At 39.1% G+C, this 21,186-nt stretch overlaps 1 protein-coding gene across 1 annotated transcript in view; it reads right to left on the reverse strand.

Annotated features, from left to right (window-relative positions):
• The window catches only part of LOC143803981 (uncharacterized), a 521,136-nt gene that overhangs the window by 492,975 nt on the left and 6,975 nt on the right, over positions 1–21,186 (reverse strand). The window contains exons 6-23 of the mRNA XM_077281733.1: positions 15,696–15,809; positions 15,503–15,616; positions 14,378–14,500; positions 14,132–14,256; positions 10,702–10,866; positions 10,299–10,472; positions 9,179–9,312; positions 8,525–8,640; positions 6,084–6,308; positions 5,088–5,324; positions 4,118–4,237; positions 3,814–4,028; positions 3,617–3,686; positions 2,920–3,087; positions 2,609–2,722; positions 824–1,087; positions 426–572; positions 54–235 (exon numbers count right to left, since the gene is read on the reverse strand). Of these exons, the coding sequence (XP_077137848.1) occupies positions 54–235; positions 426–572; positions 824–1,087; positions 2,609–2,722; positions 2,920–3,087; positions 3,617–3,686; positions 3,814–4,028; positions 4,118–4,237; positions 5,088–5,324; positions 6,084–6,308; positions 8,525–8,640; positions 9,179–9,312; positions 10,299–10,472; positions 10,702–10,866; positions 14,132–14,256; positions 14,378–14,500; positions 15,503–15,616; positions 15,696–15,809 (2,807 nt within the window). The remainder of the gene's footprint in view (positions 1–53; positions 236–425; positions 573–823; positions 1,088–2,608; positions 2,723–2,919; positions 3,088–3,616; positions 3,687–3,813; positions 4,029–4,117; positions 4,238–5,087; positions 5,325–6,083; positions 6,309–8,524; positions 8,641–9,178; positions 9,313–10,298; positions 10,473–10,701; positions 10,867–14,131; positions 14,257–14,377; positions 14,501–15,502; positions 15,617–15,695; positions 15,810–21,186) is intronic.

A 21,186-nucleotide genomic window follows, 5' to 3' on the forward strand; every position in this document is an offset into this window, starting at 1 on the left:
AAATATGTATTCAATTGTAAAATATGTTGATGTTAATCAGTAAGATGGTTTACCTTGAAGGTTGTGGTCCCATTATCTAGGCTGGTGGCACTATCATAGAGACAGCTGCCATTGTTGGTACAATTGCAAAGAACCAGGGTTAGAACCAAATATGTACCGACTTTGGAATCATTGGCTACTATAGTGGCGTTAACAGGTGTTGAACTGGTGGGATACCAAACCAAAATTCCATCATCTGCACAGTTAAAAGAAAAAAGTGTCAAGGACATTGGAAACTAGGAGAATAAATAAATCATTTTGTAGTATATGAGAGGGATACGCTTTATATCTTAGTGATGTGATCGACTCAAGGATATTTGTAATAGTTATATCCCTAGCATGTACACTGTAAAACATAACCATCAGGCTGCTTGACATATATTCACCTGTTATATTGATATCAGCAGAGTTTGTCTCCAGAGAGAAGATCACAGTGTCATTGTTCTGATCAGTGGCCGTGTAGATGATGGTAATCGGCTCCATAAGCTTGGTGAAAATGGTGGTATTTCCAGTAACATTTGGAGGAAATTCATCTGTAGAGATAAGTTGTTCTGTTTCATCAGATCTCTCTAACTAAATGTATAGTTTTGGATTACAATGTTTTGATTCTTTGTTTATTTAAACTATTGTAATAGTTGAATGTGAAATGACTTGATAAGAAAGGTCAGAAAGATTGGCAGGTTCTACCTGTCATTGATAAGTTACAGAAAAAAAGCTAAGAAATATTAAAAAATACTGAGAAAGTGTGAAAATCACAGAGAAGAGGATAATGTATATTTCTTACTCATTGTGCTGCTTTGTTCATTGGCTGATATAATACTGTCAAGTGTGGCCTTTCCTAAAGCTTCATTTCCAGTACTCAAGACATCAAAGATGCACTCATCATTTCCTTGACAAGTCTCATTTGCTTTCTTGATGATTTCGCTGTCAGTCATCAAAAGCAGCTCATCATAAAACAGTGGCACAAATGTGTTATTGTTGTAGGTGTCCCAGGACTCCCCAATGGTTTCATTGTAGATGAAGAGGCTGTCCGAAGGGGAGGTTTTCCCTGTGAAACAAAATAATTTATAAAGAAGACACAACATTTTTTGTTTTAGAGTGTTAACAAGGACACCCTTTTTCTGTAAAATATGAAGGTCTCATTTTAAAACATGAAATTTAACCCCTTCACCCCCGGAGCTTTTTCCGTTTTTTCGTTTTTATTTTTCGCTCCCCTCCTTCCCAGAGCCATAACTTTTTTATTTTTCTGTCAATTTGGCCATGTGAGGGCTTATTTTTTGCAGGACGACTTGTACTTTTGAACAACATCATTGGTTTTACCATGTTGTGTACTAGAAAACGGGAAACAAATTCCAAGTGCGGTGAAATTGCAAAAAAAAGTGCAATCCCAGACTTGTTTTTTGCTTGGCTTTTTTGCTACGTTCACTAAATGCTAAAACTGACCTGCCATTATGATTCCCCAGGTCATTACGAGTTCATAGACACCTAACATGACTAGGTTGTTTTTTACCTAAGTGGTGAAAAAAAATTCCAAACTTTGCTAAAAAAAAAAAAATTGCGCCGTTTTCCGATACTCGTAGCGTCTCCATTTTTCGTGATCTGGGGTCGGTTGGGGCTTATTTTTTGCGTGCCGAGCTGACATTTTTAATTATTCCAATTCGGTGCAGATACGTTCTTTTGATCGCCCGTTATTGCATTTTAATGCAATGTCGCGGCGACCAAAAAAACGTAATTCTGGCGTTTCGATTTTTTTTCTTGTTACGCCGTTTAGCGATCAGGTTAATGCTTTTTTCTTATTGATAGATCGGGCGATTCTGAACGCGGCGATACCAAATATGTGTAGATTTGATTTTTTTTTTTATTAATTTATTTTGATTGGGGCGAAAGGGGGGTGATTTAAACTTTTATGTTTTTTTTTATTTTTTTTCACATTTTTTTAAACTTTTTTTTTTACTTTTGTCATGCTTCAATAGCCTCCATGGGAGGCTAGAAGCAGGCACAACCCGATCGGCTCTGCTATGTAGCAGCGATCATAAGATCGCTGCTATACAGCAGAAATGCAGGTGTGCTGTGAGCGCCGACCACAGGGGGGCGCTCACAGCACACCAGCATCAGTAACCATAGAGGTCTCAAGGACCTCTATGGTTACCTTCCTGATGCATCGCCGACCCCCGATCATGTGACGGGGGTCGGCGATGACGTCATTTCCGGCCGCCCGGCCGGATGCGGTAGTTAAATGCCACTGTCTGCGTTTGACAGCGGCATTTAACTAGTTAATAGCGGCGGGTGAATCGCGATTTCACCCGCCGCTATTGCGGGCACATGTCAGCTGTTCAAAACAGCTGACATGTCCCGGCTTTGATGCGGGCTCACCGCGGAGCCCTGCATCAAAGTAGGGGAGCCGACATCGGACAGAATAGTACGTCCGATGTCGGTAAGGGGTTAAAAAGCTCATTTATTCTTCTTGAGTAAGAGAGCTAGACAAAATCAAAGACTAGAAAACCTGTTTAAAAAACAAAAACAACAAAACAAATCTGAAATGACAAAGTAGACACCATTTACCACTTACATGTCATTCCAACTTCAAATATCAGGGAATCATTCGGAAGGTTCACACCATTAAATTCCAGTTTGGTTCCATTAGCAGCCATCAGGTCATCTGTCTTATCATCATTAAAGATTCCTGGAACAAAATAGTATCAATGTTATTCTAAAAACATATGCTATATTTGAGATATCTGGTAAATTTATCATTTTTACTGCACACTGATTTTTATTGTAATGTTCATATTAATACTTGTATTTAAACTATGGCTGATAGACTGCAGTGTCATGTAATTCACTGTGGAAATTAAAGATCAGGCAAACATATTTTCTTACCCAAAAGGCCTTCAGTTTTGTTCTTGTAGATAGTATCTAACATTGTGACAAAGCTCAAAGCTCCCTCATTAGCAGAAACTGTGATTGAGATCCCACCATAGAACGAGGCTTGTATTTCGTCTTTGCTTGTCTTCTCCAGTGTGATTTTGCTTACATAGGTAGAGTTATCTTGGAAGAATCAAAGTAGGATTTATTAAACTATGCAGCTGTTTTATTGATTTGACACCCATCAATGCACCCCTAAGTAGTCTTCAATATGTTTTACACTTTATTTTGATTTAAAAGATTTACATTGCAACCAGTGCGGGTTTTAGGTAAGTGACAGGTCTCTTCCATAGCAAAGGGACCTGTAAATCATCTGCAGGGTAAGCAGGGAGAAGAAGGCCAGGTTGTAGTGGGACCAGTCTGATCTCCAGCTATGGTGTCCGGCTGATTTTTATAACTACTGCCGGAGAATTTTAGAGAGAAGTTTATCTGACTGCAGTCATGCAGTGAGGCTCTGATACATGCTGTCTGCATTTTGGGAATCATGAATCAGATGACAGGTTTCCTTTAATCAAAAGTAGTATTTAATATACTGTGTATCCTACAAGAAGAATATTTTTTTTTCGATTCATGAAAAAAAAAAAAATTATTTGGACAAAAAATTAAAGTTCAACTTCATTTATATAATTCATAATGTGAAAAGTTAACATACCTGGTAACGTGAATTCTGTGCCATTGAGTTTCACAATGGTTGAATTACTCCCCTGTAGAATCCACTCAATCTGTACAAAAAGAGCAATTACAAAAAAGATGCATAGATCAAAACTGCACTCACTCTTAAAATTCATGTGTACATCGGTGTAGGGAAATACAATTGTTGTAGATGTTTAGTTTTTTTATCATCTTTACCGTTGTCTCTTCTTGAATTATCGCAGCCAGTCCCACGAAGTTGGTTGCCTGTGTTTCATTTGTCCCATTCCTAGCCCTAGAAGTACGGCCCTGGAGCCTGAAAATTACTGTGTCGTTCTCATCTTTCACATTGGTCAAAATGAACTCTCCCAAGCCATTGAAAGTGTATTTTACTCCATCTAGTGTACTGATGTGTGGATCTCCAAACAGCCAACCTGGAAAAGAACATTATTTGTTAAATAATTTTTTCAGATAGTTTGGCTAAAAATCTCATTGACAGATATTTAATGTTAGTAAAGTTTACCAAAACGTGGTGGAAAATATCCAAAGCAGAAATCATAAGGTCTTCTCTCCCGGTACAAGGAACATAGGTATGAGGAGCCAGAATACAAGCAGCAGTTATTGTAGGGATCAACTTCTTGTTCTGTATGGGCAAGATACATTGTAGTAATTATGGATTAGCGGCGGACAGGTGAGGATTACTTTGATTTTTATTTTTTATGTTAATAAATGGGAAATAGAAAGGACTTGTTTGGGAGTGTTTTGTTCAATTAAAGGACTTTTTTCTATGTGTTTCTTTATTTTTTTTTTACTTACTGCATTAGTAATGGCTGTGTCTGTTAGACACCTCTCCATTACTGACCCGTGGGCTCTATGTCAGCTGACATAACAAAGCTGACATCAACCCCAAAATAGTACCCCCCTTGCCAATGCACCAGGGCAAGAGGGAAGAGCTGGGCAAAGCGCTAGAATTGGCGCATCTTATGGATGCGTCTTTTCTGGGGTGGCTGCAGGCTACTTTTTTTTAGACTGGGAGGGCAAAATATTCATGGGCCTTCCCAGCCTGAATATACCTGCCCCCAGCTGTCTGCTTTAGCTTGGCTGGTTATAAAAAAATCGGGGGACCCCACACCATTTTTTATTTTTTTTGTTTAAATAATTAAAACAAAACAATGTTAAGGCGCTTCTATTTTTTATTTTTGCTTTTTATTTTTACACAGTGCACCTGCCAATCACAGTCATGTCAATACTTAATATGGCTGTGATGGGGCATCAAGTGCCCATGCAGGAAAATCTTGTTGCTTGGCTGTGGTGCAGCCTTTCAACAAGCTTTGTTCAGGCTGCTGACCCTGAATAGTAACGCAGACTTCCAGAAAAAGATCCGGTACGGGCCCTGAACTTTACCACTCGAGTTCGCCCATCTCTAATAATAAATGACATAAATAATAGTCAAAGATTTTATTAATTCCCATTAATGAGTACAATATTAATACCTTTGTACTGGGATCTTTGTCTCTCCATTCCTGACATAAAGTAGCTGTAATAAGTGGTATAGTAGTAGTAGGGGTTCGACCATCTCAGCCAACTGTTTTCATACTCCCACGGAGTTGGTAAGTATCTTTCTTTCTCACCATAGGACAAACCGCCCCAGTAATTGTAGTAACATCTTGTGCCTCCTCCATACCATGATGAAAATGTGGACTGGTAAGTATCGTAATAACTATACCAACCTGGGAGACCAAAATGAAACAGATAATTTAATAGTACGTGGATTGCTATTTACATTTTGATTATTTTTCTCACAATCACTTCTACTTTAAAGAGAACCTTCCACCTTTCCTGATTTGTCTGCTTTAGAAAATACTATATTTTTACACATGTCGAAAGAAAATTTAGCTGGAAATGCATTATTGTCGTGGAGAGCGTGGAACAGATTGGGAGTGTGTACCGACACACTGACAACGAACTTGCAGGCTAATTTGTATGTTGCAGCATCTTTTGATTTCTCAGCGCTGTCAGTTTGGATTACTATAAGGCAGTTAATAGTTTATTGCTATAAGAACTGTACAGTAATACCACTAGTTTCAGTAGCAGACATGTCAGGATAGCTGACAGGACCTTTTTAAATTTTACACTGCTTTATTTTAGCATAAACGTAATGTAACAGACATCTTTTCTACCTATCAGCATTACAATTCCTGTACACCTGTTCAGCAAGTATTCAAACATAGAGTTTAGATACATATTTACAGCTTGCAGGCACATTTTATAGAGGCAAGGAGTATTTTATGGAAGCAATAACATTTTATAATATTTTTCCTTAATGTGAAGGACACAGTAGTACTTAAGAAGGCAAACATACAAGGCTCACGTAAACAGGTGGCCAGATCATAAGTTCAAAAAGCTGAGGTTTTTAATTAATACATGAAGAAATTCTCATCTACAAGCTTATATAGCATAACAATGTATGTTATGATATCAGAACTGACCTATATTTTTCTGTTGAAAGCCATAAGAATAAAGACGACTTGCCGGTGTATAAGAAGGATCAAATATGGCTTGCCAATATGAACAAGGGCATGGGTTTGTGTAATACATCCAGTATGGATATGAGATAATATCATTATAATACCAGCTCAAACATTTCTGTCTGTAGTTCATTGACTGGGCTGTGTTATATTCCAGACGATAAGCCCAATAGCCTTTTTTGCCGTCTATTGGAAAATAAAAAGAGTGAAAAATTTTTTTAGATACAGAAATAAATGAAGACACCAAGACATCTACTGAAGCTTTAATTTCACATACTTTGTAAATTTATCCTCTAAAGCAGTTGTGAAGTGTCTATACTAAGGCCTCATAAACATGACAATGAAGTGTGCGCCGGTCTCCTGAGTGGACTTTGTGTGTCCCCATATGGTACCTCTGTTAGTCTCCAAATTTGCCCCAAAAAGTAAAGCTTCTAAGGAAAAATAAGCCTTTAACACATCATATAATACACTCCCTGACAGAAGTTATGTCGCTTATCCATGTTATGTAAATAAAAGCTTATAACTTGACGTTAATTTCATCCATTGGTTGTATAAATTATTCTTGTGAAAGCTGAAACCCTCCGAAATGTGGTTTAGGTTAGGAAAATAAATTGGCATCAATGCAGAAATATTGATCAGTTAATGGACACAGAATGGTCAGATTTGGGCAAGACAAAAATTTTGTCACCTGGCCATATAATGCACCCAATCCTAGTTTACATCCTAACCTGTGCTCAGTAAATGAGCGGTTAATTAGTGTGTGTGTATGAAAAGAAGCCCAGCACCCCAGATCTTCACTTGAACTGCAACTTGAGCTCTGACAACATGCCAAAAATCTACCCTGCGACCAAAGCCTGGATTATCAAGAGGATGAAGACCAGATCCACTGCAGAGGTGGCTGGCACCTTTAATGTGTCTCAGTGTCAAGTACAAAGAATTAAAAAAAGATTTGAAGAGACTGGGGATGTGTTTTTGGCAAGCTCAGGTCTGGCAGACCCCGCAAGACAACTGCTCAGGAGGAACGTTTGTTGGTTAGAAAATCCAAAGCACACCCCTCTTCCACTGCAGCAGAGCTCCAAAAAGCCTGGTCACGTCAAGTCCCTGTGTTAACTAGATCAGTTTGTAGGATTCTGTCTCAAAATGGCCTCCATGGTCAGATCAGTGCCCAGAAGCCAGCACTAAACAAAAGGCAAATAAAAAACCATGTGGCATTTGCAAAGTCCCATAGCCTGCTAAACAGATGGACGCTGGAAAAGTGGCAGAAGGTGGATTTCTCTGATGAATCTTCAGTAGAAATACACCACAGCCGCCGCAAATACTGCAGGAGACCTACTGGAGCCCCTATGGATTCAAAATACACCCAGAAACAGTTACATTTGGTGGTGGAAAGATCATGGTCTGGGGTTAAATTCAGTATGGGATGTGCAAAACATTTGCAAGGTAGAAGGCAATATCAATAGCCTAAAATATCAAGAAGTATTAGCTACCTCTTATATTCCAAATCATAAAAGAGGTCAAATTCTGCAGCAGGATGGTGCTCCATCTCATACATCCTTCTCTACAACAAAGTTCCTCCAGGAAAAAAAGATCAAGGTGCTCAAGGACTGTCCAGTCCAGTCACCAGACATGAACATCATTGAGCATGTTTGGGGTAGGATGAAAGAGGAAGCTTGGAAGACAAAACCAAAGAATCTAGATGAACTCTGGGAGGCATGTAAGACTGCATTCTTTGCTATTCCTGATGACTTAATTAATAAATTGTATGAATCATTGTTGAACCACATGGATGCAGTCCTTCAAGCTCATGGAAGTCACATAAAATATTAAATATGACCCTAATAGCACCAAAACTTCATTCACCAATGTTATGCAACATATATTTGTATTTTAAGCTAATTATTTGTTTGAATATCACATTACTTTCTGTGGGCGACAAAACTTTTGTCTTGCTAAAATCTGACCATTCTGTGTCCATCAACTGATCAATATTTCTGCATTGACGACAATTTATTTTCTTAACCTAAACCACATTTTGGAGTGTTTCAGCTTTCAAAAGAATAATTTATACAACCAATGGATGAATTTAACGTCAGGTTGTAAGCTTTTATTTACATAACATGGATAAGCGACATAACTTCTGTCAGGGAGTGTAAACTATATCAAGCTTTAATTCTTATGGATTCTCACAGAATCTGCATAAAAACATCCCCTCCAGTATCATACAGAGGTACAGTTTGGGTTAATAAAATTTTGTAGGTGCTTTATTTCAGATGTGTGCCATATGGATCCTAAACATAATTATGTGCATTAAGCTTACCCCTGAAAAAGATCTCTGGAAAAATATACAGTTATAAAGGAGAAAGATAAAATTGTTTTTTAATTGAAAAATGTACGGTACTCACTTGTATTTTGTCCTATGTACTGATCGGGCTTATATATTTTCCAGGTATCCCAAGAGTTAGTTTGTGGATCATTATATGATGGGAAATTCACAGCAGGAGAATATGAAGGTTCCCCGCTAATCAAAACCAAATAAAACAATAGTGAAACACATGGTGCAGTGGAATACCTAGTAATATAACTATTATAATTTATATAGCCCATGTTTCTACTAAACGGATTATCTTAACATTAATATCTAATGACAATTGGATCCAACAATTTTAGCAGTGATTGAACTTTGGGAATATTTTATACTGATATACTGTAAAACCCTGGCAGATATTTGTAGTCAGGATGTCCTCAAGCCAGATGCAGAAATAAGCGCAATTGGATTACTTCTCTAGGTATTCCCTCAAATCCAAGAAGCTTGTTAAAACTTGTCAACCATTCTTGGATTACTTTGTTATAAAAGTAGATGTGACACTAGGTTAATTTAGAAGACAACTCCCCCTAAAAGTTTAAACTTTTTAAATTACTTTACAGATTAAACCTTTTTAAACGAATGGTAAAATGGTTCCTGGCAGATAAGTAGTGCACATTGGCGTTATACAAACTATTGGAAGCCAAGCTCTCCCTGCTAAGTATCACACTGCTATAGTGCGCAAACAATATACCTGAAGTAGCCCATTTTCGGCAGGTAATAATTGGGAAGTGAGTTATAACTCCAGTTCATTCCTCCATCTGCATATCGCATCAGGCAGAAAGAGAAGATGCCGTCTGTGACTAACACAGCTTGGTAGGTGTTTGTCTGCAATAACAATGGTACAGTTGGAATGATCAGTTGCGTACAATCTTCAATAACCTAAACCAGGTTTTATCCATATAAACTAAATCCATGACCTTAATCGGTGGGGGTGCTGGGTATTGGACCCTCATTGAACTGTTATTGATGAGATATCCTAAGTAATGGTCCTCAATAACATAGTAGTAGAAAATCCTTTGAAATCTACAGTGCCAAGCAATGGCTATTATTACTATTAAATCAAAGCTTTCACCAAGTGTGAATAGTTATCAGTCAAGAATGTGTAATCTGTTGAGGACCTCACAATATATATTTGTTAAATGCAGTGATACCAAATATGTGTATGTTTTATTGTTTTATTTTGAATGGGGCAAAAGGGGGGTGATTTGAACTTTTATATTTTTAAATTTTTTTAATATTTTTAAAAACTTATTTTTTTTTTACTTTTTATTTGCTTCAATAGCCTCTATAGGAGACTAGAAGCTGCAATCATCTGATCGTTTGTGTTACACATAGCGGGGCTTTAGCCCTACTATGTGTAACAAAAATGCCCATCTGCTATGAGCGCTAAACACCGGATGGTGCTCATAGCAGTTTTGCAATGACAACAACAGGAGTCCACTGTATAAATGTGAACATGACAGTCACAAGTGATGTGCTTAAAAATAGGTTTGTCGTAGTCACTTCTGCCTTCTCTGTCTTTAATACATGAAACTCGTTGAGTGATGTTGCTGTACAGTATATATTGGGTCTCAGCTAGAAATCAGGTCATGAGACGTAGAGTAACTGCAGGATGGTGTGTGGCAAAGGATCAGGGGTTTAGGACTTTCATTCTAGTAATATATAACACACTTTTCTAGGAAAACCACTTTAATCCAGATGATGGAAAATATTTGTGGTCTAAATTGTTTTTCTGTGAAACAGGGTTGTTGTAATTGAGAAAACATTTCAAGAAACATCTGAGCAAGTGCTTTAGTTTCTACTCATCTCACCTCAAAGGAATTAAAGAAATACCCCGGATATGGTGGAACCTGATGCCACGTTATCTTAATGGCCCAGAGAGCTTTAAAAGCCACAGGAAGTGAAGGAAAATATGACTTTATTTCAGATTCAAGTTTAGTTTTGAAGTCTGGGTTTTGATTGGGTGAAGCCTGGAAGTCATAAGTCTGCAGAAAGAAAGAAAAGGAATATTTAGAGTAAAAAGGTCAGAAAAATTGAATAACTAACAACTTTATGACGTTCATAGTCTTAGATTTTAGCTACTTTTCTTTGAGAGAACACTGTCATTCCAGTACATTAGTTAGGACACTGAGGAAACATTATTTAGTTGAAAGAAAGCATTATGTCTATTCATTTTTGGCATATTCAAATTGGACGTTCACAGATCTATCTCACCTGATAGTAAAGTTCTCCCATTCTGGAGAAATCGGCATCTGCCCAGAAAACAGCAATCATTGGTGGAGTAAAATAATCGTAGTCATAGAAGTTATAAGGGTATTTCATGTTGTAAACTGGGTCATAGAAATTTCGCCTGAAAATTATAACACCATTGTCTGTGAACTGTTGAAATAAAAATAGTGGAAAAAAATTCACATTACTATTTAGATATACAGCAAACAGTGAAGAGGTGTCAGTAATATGAAAAACCAGAGAGTCATCACGGCTCAGGGCAAAAACCGCAGGAAGCACATTTTTTAAAGCACTTGGTTGGGTGGTACATTGCATCTACATTAATAGAGATGTAAAGTATAAAGGTTGGCAGCATGTACTGCACAACTATGTAATATACAGAGCACTAGGTACACATTCTGTGTATTACCGAATACAATATTGCTTTTTGTCTAACCTTTTAAAAAGCTTTCCATATTAATCCATATTTGTATTTGATACACTACAGTAGAATATCGTGTAGAGTACTAAAAACATTTTTAATTTATATATCTACATAAATAGTGATAATTCTAACTACCCAAGATACCCATCAGTGATCGAATGATTTCTAGTTTGATTCTTGATTAGTAAAATGTTTTTCACAACAGAGTAATGTAACACTACTGGGCCCCAAAGTAAAATGTGCAACATGATCCCCTATTACTGCATTTGGCAGAGGGGTCTTTGCCCCGTGTAGGTCCTCAGTGTGACTGTTACTTCTTCCTCCACTTGTGACATACCCCTGCTTGCATCCTTGTGAATCAGTTACCCTTTGATCTGATTAAGTCATTGTTTCTATCCTGTTAAATGTTTTGGCATCATTTTTCCAGTGCAAGTGCACACAATTAAAACCTTTAAATAATATCATTCAATATACTGTATAACTATAATACAAATAGTGTGGGTTTAATGACAATCTGATCACAGTTGCAAAACAATGGGGAGACAAAGAGCGCAATAGGGTCTTATCCACGTTACACAGAGGAGAATATACACCAAATTTGCTCACCTGGTTAGGATGAGATTAGAGCATATAGATAGCGGCTGCTGCAGATCTAAAGGTCTTTACCGACCAGAGAAAATAATGTCTTCAAAGGGAGATTTGTAGTTAAAATTCTGCGCTGCCGCTGAGATGAATTTCAGGAGAGTATAGTTGATTCACAGTGGTTTTATTCAACGCGTTTCAGGGGTCTCATACCCTCTTCATCAGGAAATACCACACAGTATTTCCTGATGAAGGGGGCATGAGACCCCTGAAACGCGTTGAATAAAACCATTGTGAATCAACTATACTCTCCTGAAATTCATCTTAGCAGCAGCGCAGAATTTTAACTACAAATCTCCCTTTGAAGACAATCTGATCACAGGGCATACCACTGCTAAAATCTTCCATTTAATTAGATGTAATCTTTGGGGAGTTCAGATTTGTTTAATTTCGTTGCAGCTCCCTTACATGATTCATGAAGCTTTACATGGTTCCTATAGACATCAATAGTCTAATGACCTGTCCGTCTAATACAAAGATGTTCTGGGTTCTTCAGAGTGAGAACCGCTTACAAGAAACCCCTCTCTGATTAAGTTAATACTTAGGGTCTTAAGAATGAGACACCCTCCTACTAACTCACGGTCTACCAATAGAATATTTAGATGCAGATGTTTATCTGATACAGTTAGGTCCAAATATATTTGGACAGAGACAACATTTTTCTAATTTTGGTTATAGACATTACCACAATGAATTTTAAACAAAACAATTCAGATGCAGTTGAAGTTCAGACTTTCAGCTTTCATTTGAGGGTATCCACATTAAAATTGGATGAAGGGTTTAGGAGTTTCAGCTCCTTAACATGTGCCACCCTGTTTTTAAAGGGACCAAAAGTAATTGGACAATTGTCTCCAAGGCTATTTCATGGACAGGTGTGGGCAATCCCTTCGTTATGTCATTCTTAATTAAGCAGATAAAAGGCCTGGAGTTGATTTGAGGTGTGTTGCTGGCATTTGGAAGGTTTTGCTGAGAAGTAAACATGCGTTCAAAGGAGCTCTCCATGCAGGTGAAACAAGCCATCCTTGAGCTGCGAAAACAGAAAAAAACCCATCCGAGAAATTGCTACAATATTAGGAGTGGCAAAATCTACAGTTTGGTACATCCTGAGAAACAAATAAAGCACTGGTGAACTCATCAATGCAAAAAGACCTGGGCGCCCACGGAAGACAACAGTGGTGGATGATCGCAGAATAATCTCCATGGTGAAGAGAAACCCCTTCACAACAGCCAACCAAGTAACCAACACTCTCCAGGAGGTCGGCGTATCAATATCCAAATCTACCATAAAGAGAAGACTGCATGGAAGTAAATACAGAGGGTTCACTGCACGGTGCAAGCCACTCATAAGCATCAAGAAGAAAAAGGCTAGACTGGACTTTGCTAAAAAACATCTAAAAAAGCCAGCACAGTTCTGGAAGAACATTGTTTGGACAGATGAAACCAAGATCAACCTCTACCACAATTATGGAAAGAGAAAAGTATGGTGAAGGCGTGGTACAGCTCATGATCCAAAGCATACCACATCATCTGTAAAACACGGCGGAGGCAGTGTGATGGCTTGGGCATGCATGGCTGCCAGTGGCACTGGGTCACTAGTGTTTATTGATGATGTGTCACAGGACAGAAGCAGCCGAATGAATTCTGAGGTATTCAGAGACATACTGTGTGCTCAGATCCAGCCAAATGCAGCCAAACTGATTGGTCGTCGTTTCATACTACAGATGGACAATGACCCAAAACATAAAGTCAAAGCAACCCAGGAGTTTATTAAAGCAAAGAAGTGGAATATTCTTGAATGGCCAAGTCAGTCACCTGATCTCAACCCAATTAATCATGTCTTTCACTTGTTAAAGACTAAACTTCAGACAGAAAGGCCCACAAACAAACAGCAACTGAAAACCACCGCAGTGAAGGCCTGGCAGAGCATCAAAAAGGAGGAAACACAGCGTCTGGTGATGTCCATGAGTTCAAGACTTCAGGCAGTCATTGCCAACAAAGGGTTTTCAACCAAGTATTAAAAATGAACATTTTATTTAAAATTATTGAATCTGTCCAATTACTTTTGGTCCCTTTAAAAACAGGGTGGCACATGTTAAGGAGCTGAAACTCCTAAACCCTTCATCCAATTTTAATGTGGATACCCTCAAATGAAAGCTGAAAGTCTGAACTTGAACTGCATCTGAATTGTTTTGTTTAAAATTCATTGTGGTAATGTCTGTAACCAAAATAAGAAAAATGCTGTCTTTGTCCAAATATATATGGACCTAACTGTAGATGTTGTATTGCAGTTATGATTGGTTACTTGCTAGTAGTGTGTAACTCATTAATTGCTGGAAATCTACAACTTACATATAACGTGCTGTAAAATGATGCACCAAATGGAAAACCTGTCGGGATGTCAATCATTGGAGAAACAAAGTCTTGATAGCGCAATGTAGCTCTTCTTCCACTTGTGTATTCAAACAATCTGACCTCTGTGATAAAGATAATATAATAATGTAAATTATAGATTTATATCAGTATTAAATTAAGATTAACTATGCTGGGAAAAAAGAGTATGCTGAGTATAGGGAAATATAAAATTCCACTTCATACCTTTACAGGTAAATCCGTCACCGGTATATCCAGAGTTACAAGTGCAATAATATGACCCTGGGGTGTTAGTACAGATGGCGTTAGGGCTGCACAATTGACGTCCAGTTGTGCATTCATCCACATCTGGAAAGCATGGACAGTAATAAATTAGAGATTTAATATAGATTAACCCATGTCACTCTCCATCACAGATATATACGTCATGAGCCTGTCAGGGCCTTGGCTTAGAAACAGGAACCGCTGCATATAGGGCAGATGCTGGCTATATTATATAGAAGGCATCTGCCTCTAACACTACTCCCTTATAATGTAATTTCAGGGAAAGGATGGGTTGCTTTGACTACCGGGAGCTGGCTACAGGCCCCTATGCCTCTGGCTGGGCATCATAGGAGACATTGATGTTCACTGTATAGAGGAATATTGTGGTATTGCTGAATATAGTACAAGTGATCAAATGATCGCAGATTCCAGTCCCCTAAAGGGACTAAGAAATAAATTAAAAAGTAAAAAAAAGTTTTAAAAAATATTAAATAAACTCCCCATCCCCATTTCCCCAGTTAAAAAAGAAAGAAATGTCAAAATAAACATATATACATATTTGGTATCACGGCATCTAAGAAAGTTCTATACAAAATGAATTAAACTGATCAGTAAAACACTGTAATAGCACAAAAAATGTACTTATAAGCAAAAAAAAGCATAATATGTACTCCAAAATTATATGAATAAAAACACCAGCTCGCCATGCAAAAGAAAAAACCCTGCACAGCTCCCTTGATGATAATGGTATTTTAAGCCAATAAGAGAAAATGACACGTTCGTTATCTCTTGAATTGTACTGACTTGGAAAATCATGGTTTCTGAGTTATATTTTTGTCACAATTAGCCCCCTAATAGTAAAACCCAAAAAACTAATGGTGGAATTGTGGGGGGTGGGGTTTCAATATTTCACCGCACTTGGAAAGTTTTTACCATTTTCCCCTACTCTGTTTGTTAACATATTTGGTTATTTAAAAAAGGTTCAGAAAAAATAAGACAAAAAAAAAAACAAATTGGCTACCAAGGGAAGGAGTCAAATGTCTTAATCTCTTACCATAACATAAAAGAATAATAATAGTGTATTACCTTCACTGCAAGTTTTCCCTTTCCAGTTAGAAGGACATGAGCAGATGAAGTCATTTACCAAGTCAATACAGACTCCTCCATTACTACATGACGTCCTGGTGCAGTCATTAATATCTGCAAGAGAACATTAAGTTTTCATCAATAAAGATGAAATAACAGTTACGGAATCCCCCTCTGTCTGTCAGGTACTCACTTATTTCGCAGAATCTGCCAGTGAATCCAGGAACACAGGAGCAGGAGAAACTGTTGGGTAAATCATTACAGGTGGCTCCGTTCCTACATGGGTTACTCAGGCATTCATTAATATCTGTGAGAAAAAATGCAATAATAATAATATGAACTAAAATAAAGCACTGGCGCTTACCACCATGGGGTAGGGGAACTGGTTCAGAAGCTGCTGGTGATTAGAATAGGTTCTGTGTTGATGAAGAGAGGAGACACCTCTCGAAACGCGTTGGTAGTGTCCCAACCTAGCTCCCGTCCTCGCCTATCTGTGACGTCACACATAGCTCCGCCCACCCCGTACGCCGCATCCTACCGTTGCTCATGGCCGGAGCACGCAGGCTACTGGCATCCCTCTGCACTCCAGAGGCTTCTCATCTTGCCGCCTCCAGCGGTAACACTCCTCCTCACCAGCAGTGTCCCTCCAACGCCGAACCCCGGCTCAGCAACTGCCTACTCACCAACCCTCCAAGTCCTGCAGTGCACGCAGTATCGTAACGGTACCACAAGTAAGTGGACTTCTGTACTTACTCTCACATGTGCACCGGATTAGTCTACTCATAAATCTGACTCATCTTACATTGACCCAACTGCACTACTAGGATATTCTGGTTTATGCACAACTGAGGCTTCTGTCTTGACCGCTAAAACGCCGCAATATTCTTCCTCATTGACAGCATTTCCAAAGCCGGCAGAGCAATATTATACCGCTTATCCACTATCCCCTGCACGGGTTTCGATATACACGCTATACCACCAACGTGATCATTAGTAAGTACATTTCTATATCTACGATCATAGTATACTGTTCACACTTGACACAATTAAATAATACCTCAAGCGTAACACAGTATAACTTTTTAACCCTCTCAATAGCTGTACCAGCCCGGAAATAATTCCTGATTGACCTACATATTTTTATGCCACTTATGCAAACAAGTGAGTACGTAGCAAACTTGATCTAATCCAGTTTCGGGACAATTCACCTTTGCTGTGTCCCTACTACAGTTCAGCTAGCGCGGCGATTATACACCATTTTTTACTACAATAATAATAATAATAATAGATTCCCTAGTGACTGGGATGATATGCTAATAAATTACAGCTCTTTTCAGTACTGCCTCCATGTGTTATACAGGAAATAAATGTCCCTAAACCCCCTCATATGAGGATACACGACAATAATGTCCAATAATATCCATATAGAATTATAAACTAATAGGAAAAATCCTTATTCAATAAGTAAAGAAAACAGCAATGTTAGGAAGACACAGGGCCCCTTATATCCCGAAATTCACGTAATACAATATAGAGCATGTGAATAGATACAGGGGAAAGAGGTGTATGGTGTTTGTTTGTATGTAAGAAAGAAAGAAATTAGTCAAAAAATGAGACTTGTGGGGACCCCAGTGAATATTGTCAATACTGGAGCCATGTGTAGGACATGGCTGAAAGCAACTTACAAGTACCTATTAAAATAGGGAATAACCATGAGAAAGCACAGCCAAGAGCAACATGGGTGTCAGTAGGAGATGCCCTGTTTCTCTGATGTACGTAGAGAGTTAATACTTTTGGGCTGAGCATGTGAGATGTGATAATCTCCAGATGATATAATGATGTTTGTATTGACACTACAACAAACAGCCTATTAAGTGACACATCCCTGGAATCAGCCATTCTTGCCCTATATTATGCTCAGATTAAAGGGAACCTGTCACCCCAAAAATCGATAGTGAGGTAAGCCCACCATCATCAGGGGCTTATCTACAGCATTCTATAATGCTGTAGATAAGCCCCCGGTGTTACCTAAAAGAGGAGAAAAAGACGTTAGATTATACTCACCCGGGGCGGTCCCGCTGTGGTCCATGTCCGATGGGTGTCTCAGGTCCAGTCCGGCACTTCCTTTCTTCATCAGATGACATCCTCTTCTGGTCTTCACGCTGCGGCTCCGGCACAGACATACTTTGTCTGCCCTGTTGAGGGCAGAGCAAAGTACTGCAGTGCGTAGGCACCGGGAAAGGTCAGAGAGGCCCAGCGCCTGCGCACTGCAGTACTTTGCTCTGCCCTCAACAGGGCAGACAAAGTATGTCTGTGCCGGAGCCACAGCATGAAGACCAGAAGAGGACGTCATGGAATGAAGATGGGAGGCGCTGGACCGGACCTGAGACACCCATCGGACCCGGACCGCAGCGGGACCCTCCCAGGTGAGTATAATCTAACCTCTTTTTCTCCTCTTTTAGGTAACACCAGGGGCTTATCTACAGCATTCCAGAATGCTGTAGATAAGCCCCTGATGATGGTGAGCTTACCTCACCATCGATTTTGGGGGTGACAGGTTCCCTTTAAATAGCAAAAACCTGCTGAGAGATTCCCTTTAAATGTTTGCTATATTCTTACATATATAACAAGGATAAGCTCAAAACATGAACTCAATAAGTTTGTAATGATATAAGAAAATTACAATAGTCAAGAAAACACAAAAACAGATGGTAAAATGGTAGAGCAAAACAATACAAGACAAAACACAAATGAGAGGGAAAAATAGAAGGATCCAATGGTCACTAAATATAATATTCTGCAGTGTAATATTCATAACTGGCATGATTCCAGTCACAATGAACGTCATAAAAATAAAACCCGAAAACCGATGAGAATCACATTTATTCACTGCAGGTGTATATTGCACCGTGGGAGAGGCGCCAATTAAATGTTCAGTTTAGGCAGCATGAAAGCCAGAATCGGCCATGTCTGTCATTTCAAGTAACTTCTCAGAATAGGCTGTTTGTGTGTGTGAGGAATAACGATATTGCCAGCCATTATGTGATGTTTTCTCATCTGTATATACAGATTATAGTTATTTTTTGTATATATTAGTATTTTGTTCATTGTGTAATTTGCATATGTGATGTGACTGTTCACTCGATTTGTCTTTATGATTTCTCCCCTGAAGGAGGTGTCTGCCTGGTCTCTCATAGTGCTGAATGCTACTCATCCCCTCCTACTCCCAATTCATAGACTCCATAGACTATAATAGGTTGCTTAACCTGACATCTCATTATGCTGGAAATCCAGCTTTGACCACAATTCATTTCAGTTGTTTTTCTTGAGTCAATAGTGAGTTCAGGAGCCAGCAGAAGTGGTTTATTGATTGAGAAAAATTATATTTCAGGTTGTCACCATACGTTAACAAACTTCTTAAAGGGAACCTATCACCCCGTTTTTTTCGGTATGAGATAAAAATACTGTTAAATAGGGCCTGAGCTGTGCATTACAATAGTGTAGTTTGTGGACCCCGATTCCCCACCTATGCTGCCGAAATACGTTACCAAAGTAGTCGTTTTCGCCTGTCAATCAGGCTGGTCAGGTCGGATGGGCGTGGTTTCTTCCCCCAGATATTGCGTAGTTTTCCGTTGGTGGCGTAGTGGTGTGCGCATGTCCAAGGTCCCGAATCCTGCACAGGGGTGTAAAAATAGCAGCGATGTCCGTTATTCCATTGGTGATCGGTGGGCGCGGCCATCTTGCTTTGGCCGCGCGTGCGCAGAAGCGGCGCTCTGCTGGCCGCGGCTTCAGGAAAATGGCTGCTGCGATATCCATCTGCGCACGCGCGGAATCCCGCGGCCATTTTCCTGAAGCCGCGGCCAGCAGAGCGCCGCTTCTGCGCACGCGCGGCCAAAGCAAGATGGCCGCGCCCACCGATCACCAATGGAATAACGGACATCGCTGCTATTTTTACACCCCTGTGCAGGATTCGGGACCTTGGACATGCGCACACCACTACGCCACCAACGGAAAACTACGCAATATCTGGGGGAAGAAACCACGCCCATCCGACCTGACCAGCCTGATTGACAGGCGAAAACGACTACTTTGGTAACGTATTTCGGCAGCATAGGTGGGGAATCGGGGTCCACAAACTACACTATTGTAATGCACAGCTCAGGCCCTATTTAACAGTATTTTTATCTCATACCGAAAAAAACGGGGTGATAGGTTCCCTTTAATACAATAATTTGGTTAATTCTGCAGTCCAACATTATTAAGGTTGTACAGTTCACAGTATTAAAAGTAGTGCTTGAAAGTTTAAGAAACCTTTAGAATTTTCCATATTTTTGCATGATGTATGTGAAGCCATCAGTATCTGGTATGACCTCAGTGTCGGCCCACCAGTAATATTGACTTGGGGGGGCACTTTTCACCTGTATACAAATAATACACTACCCTATTTTACAAATGTACCTATATCTCTATATAATAATAAACTAGGCAATTTCGTTAATGAATAATGAGATGCTGCTTTTTTCTGTACAGTTTGAATCATGGGAATTATGCCAAGTGCTGCCCATACAGTGGGGTTGGGGGCCCCTATGGGCCAGTCCGAGCCTGTATGACCCACCACTTGTGAAGCAATAACCCCATCTCAATGCTTCTGATAATTGTTTATAAAACCTACACATTAGAAATTTCCTCCTTATAAAGCAGATTTAATTGTATTATGTTGGTGTGTCTTCTTCCCCAAACATTAAGGCCCTTCCACAACATTTCTATAGGATTATGTTCTATACTTTCACTTGGCCATACCAAAATAGGTTTATTCTTCTCTTCTTTTACAGAGCAACTTGTGTGCTTTGGGTCATTGTCTTGCTGCATGACCAGTGTTATTGAGATACAGCTAATGGAGAGATGTTCTGACATTTTAATTTAGAATTTGCTGGTATAATTCAGAATTCATTGTTCCATCAATGATGACGAGTCATCCTGGTCCAGATATAGCAAAACAGTCCCCAAAGAAGATACTATTATCATGTTTTAAAGATTATATGATGTTCTATGTTGTAATGAGGTGTTTTTCTTTTTCCAAAAATAATGTATCCCAGTTAAAACAAAAAAAGTCTATTTTGGTGTCATCCATCCACAAAACATTGTTCCAGTAGCCCTCTGGCTTGTCCAGGTGGTCTTTAGTAAACTGCAGATGGCAACAATGTTAAGTTTGGAGAGCACTGACTTTCTTCTTGCAATCCTGACATGCACACAATTGTTGTTCAGTGTTCTCCTGATGGTGGACTCCAGGGCATTAATATTAACTAATGTGAGAAAGGCCTAATTGTAAGCCAAAACCAGGAGTGGAACAATCAGAGGAAAGGTATAATAGAAACACATCACCATTTCTGTATTTTTTACCCACTCCTGGTTTTGGCTTACAAATACTAAGGTACAAAACTCACCAATTACTCAACGTGTGAACGTGGCCTTAGATGACTTGCTCTTGTTGGTCGACCACTCCTTGAGTGGGTAATAATGGTCTTTTATTTCCTCTCTTTGTATATAACCTGCTTGAGTGTGGATTGATGAAGTTCAAACTCTTTACCAATAGTTTTGTAACCTTTCTCAGTCTGATGAGGACCGACAACTTTTTTTCTGAGGTACTCAGAAATTTCCTCTGTTTGTGCCATTAAACATTTACA

Source organism: Ranitomeya variabilis, chromosome 2, assembly GCF_051348905.1.
Source record: "Ranitomeya variabilis isolate aRanVar5 chromosome 2, aRanVar5.hap1, whole genome shotgun sequence".
NCBI lineage: Eukaryota > Metazoa > Chordata > Amphibia > Anura > Dendrobatidae > Ranitomeya > Ranitomeya variabilis.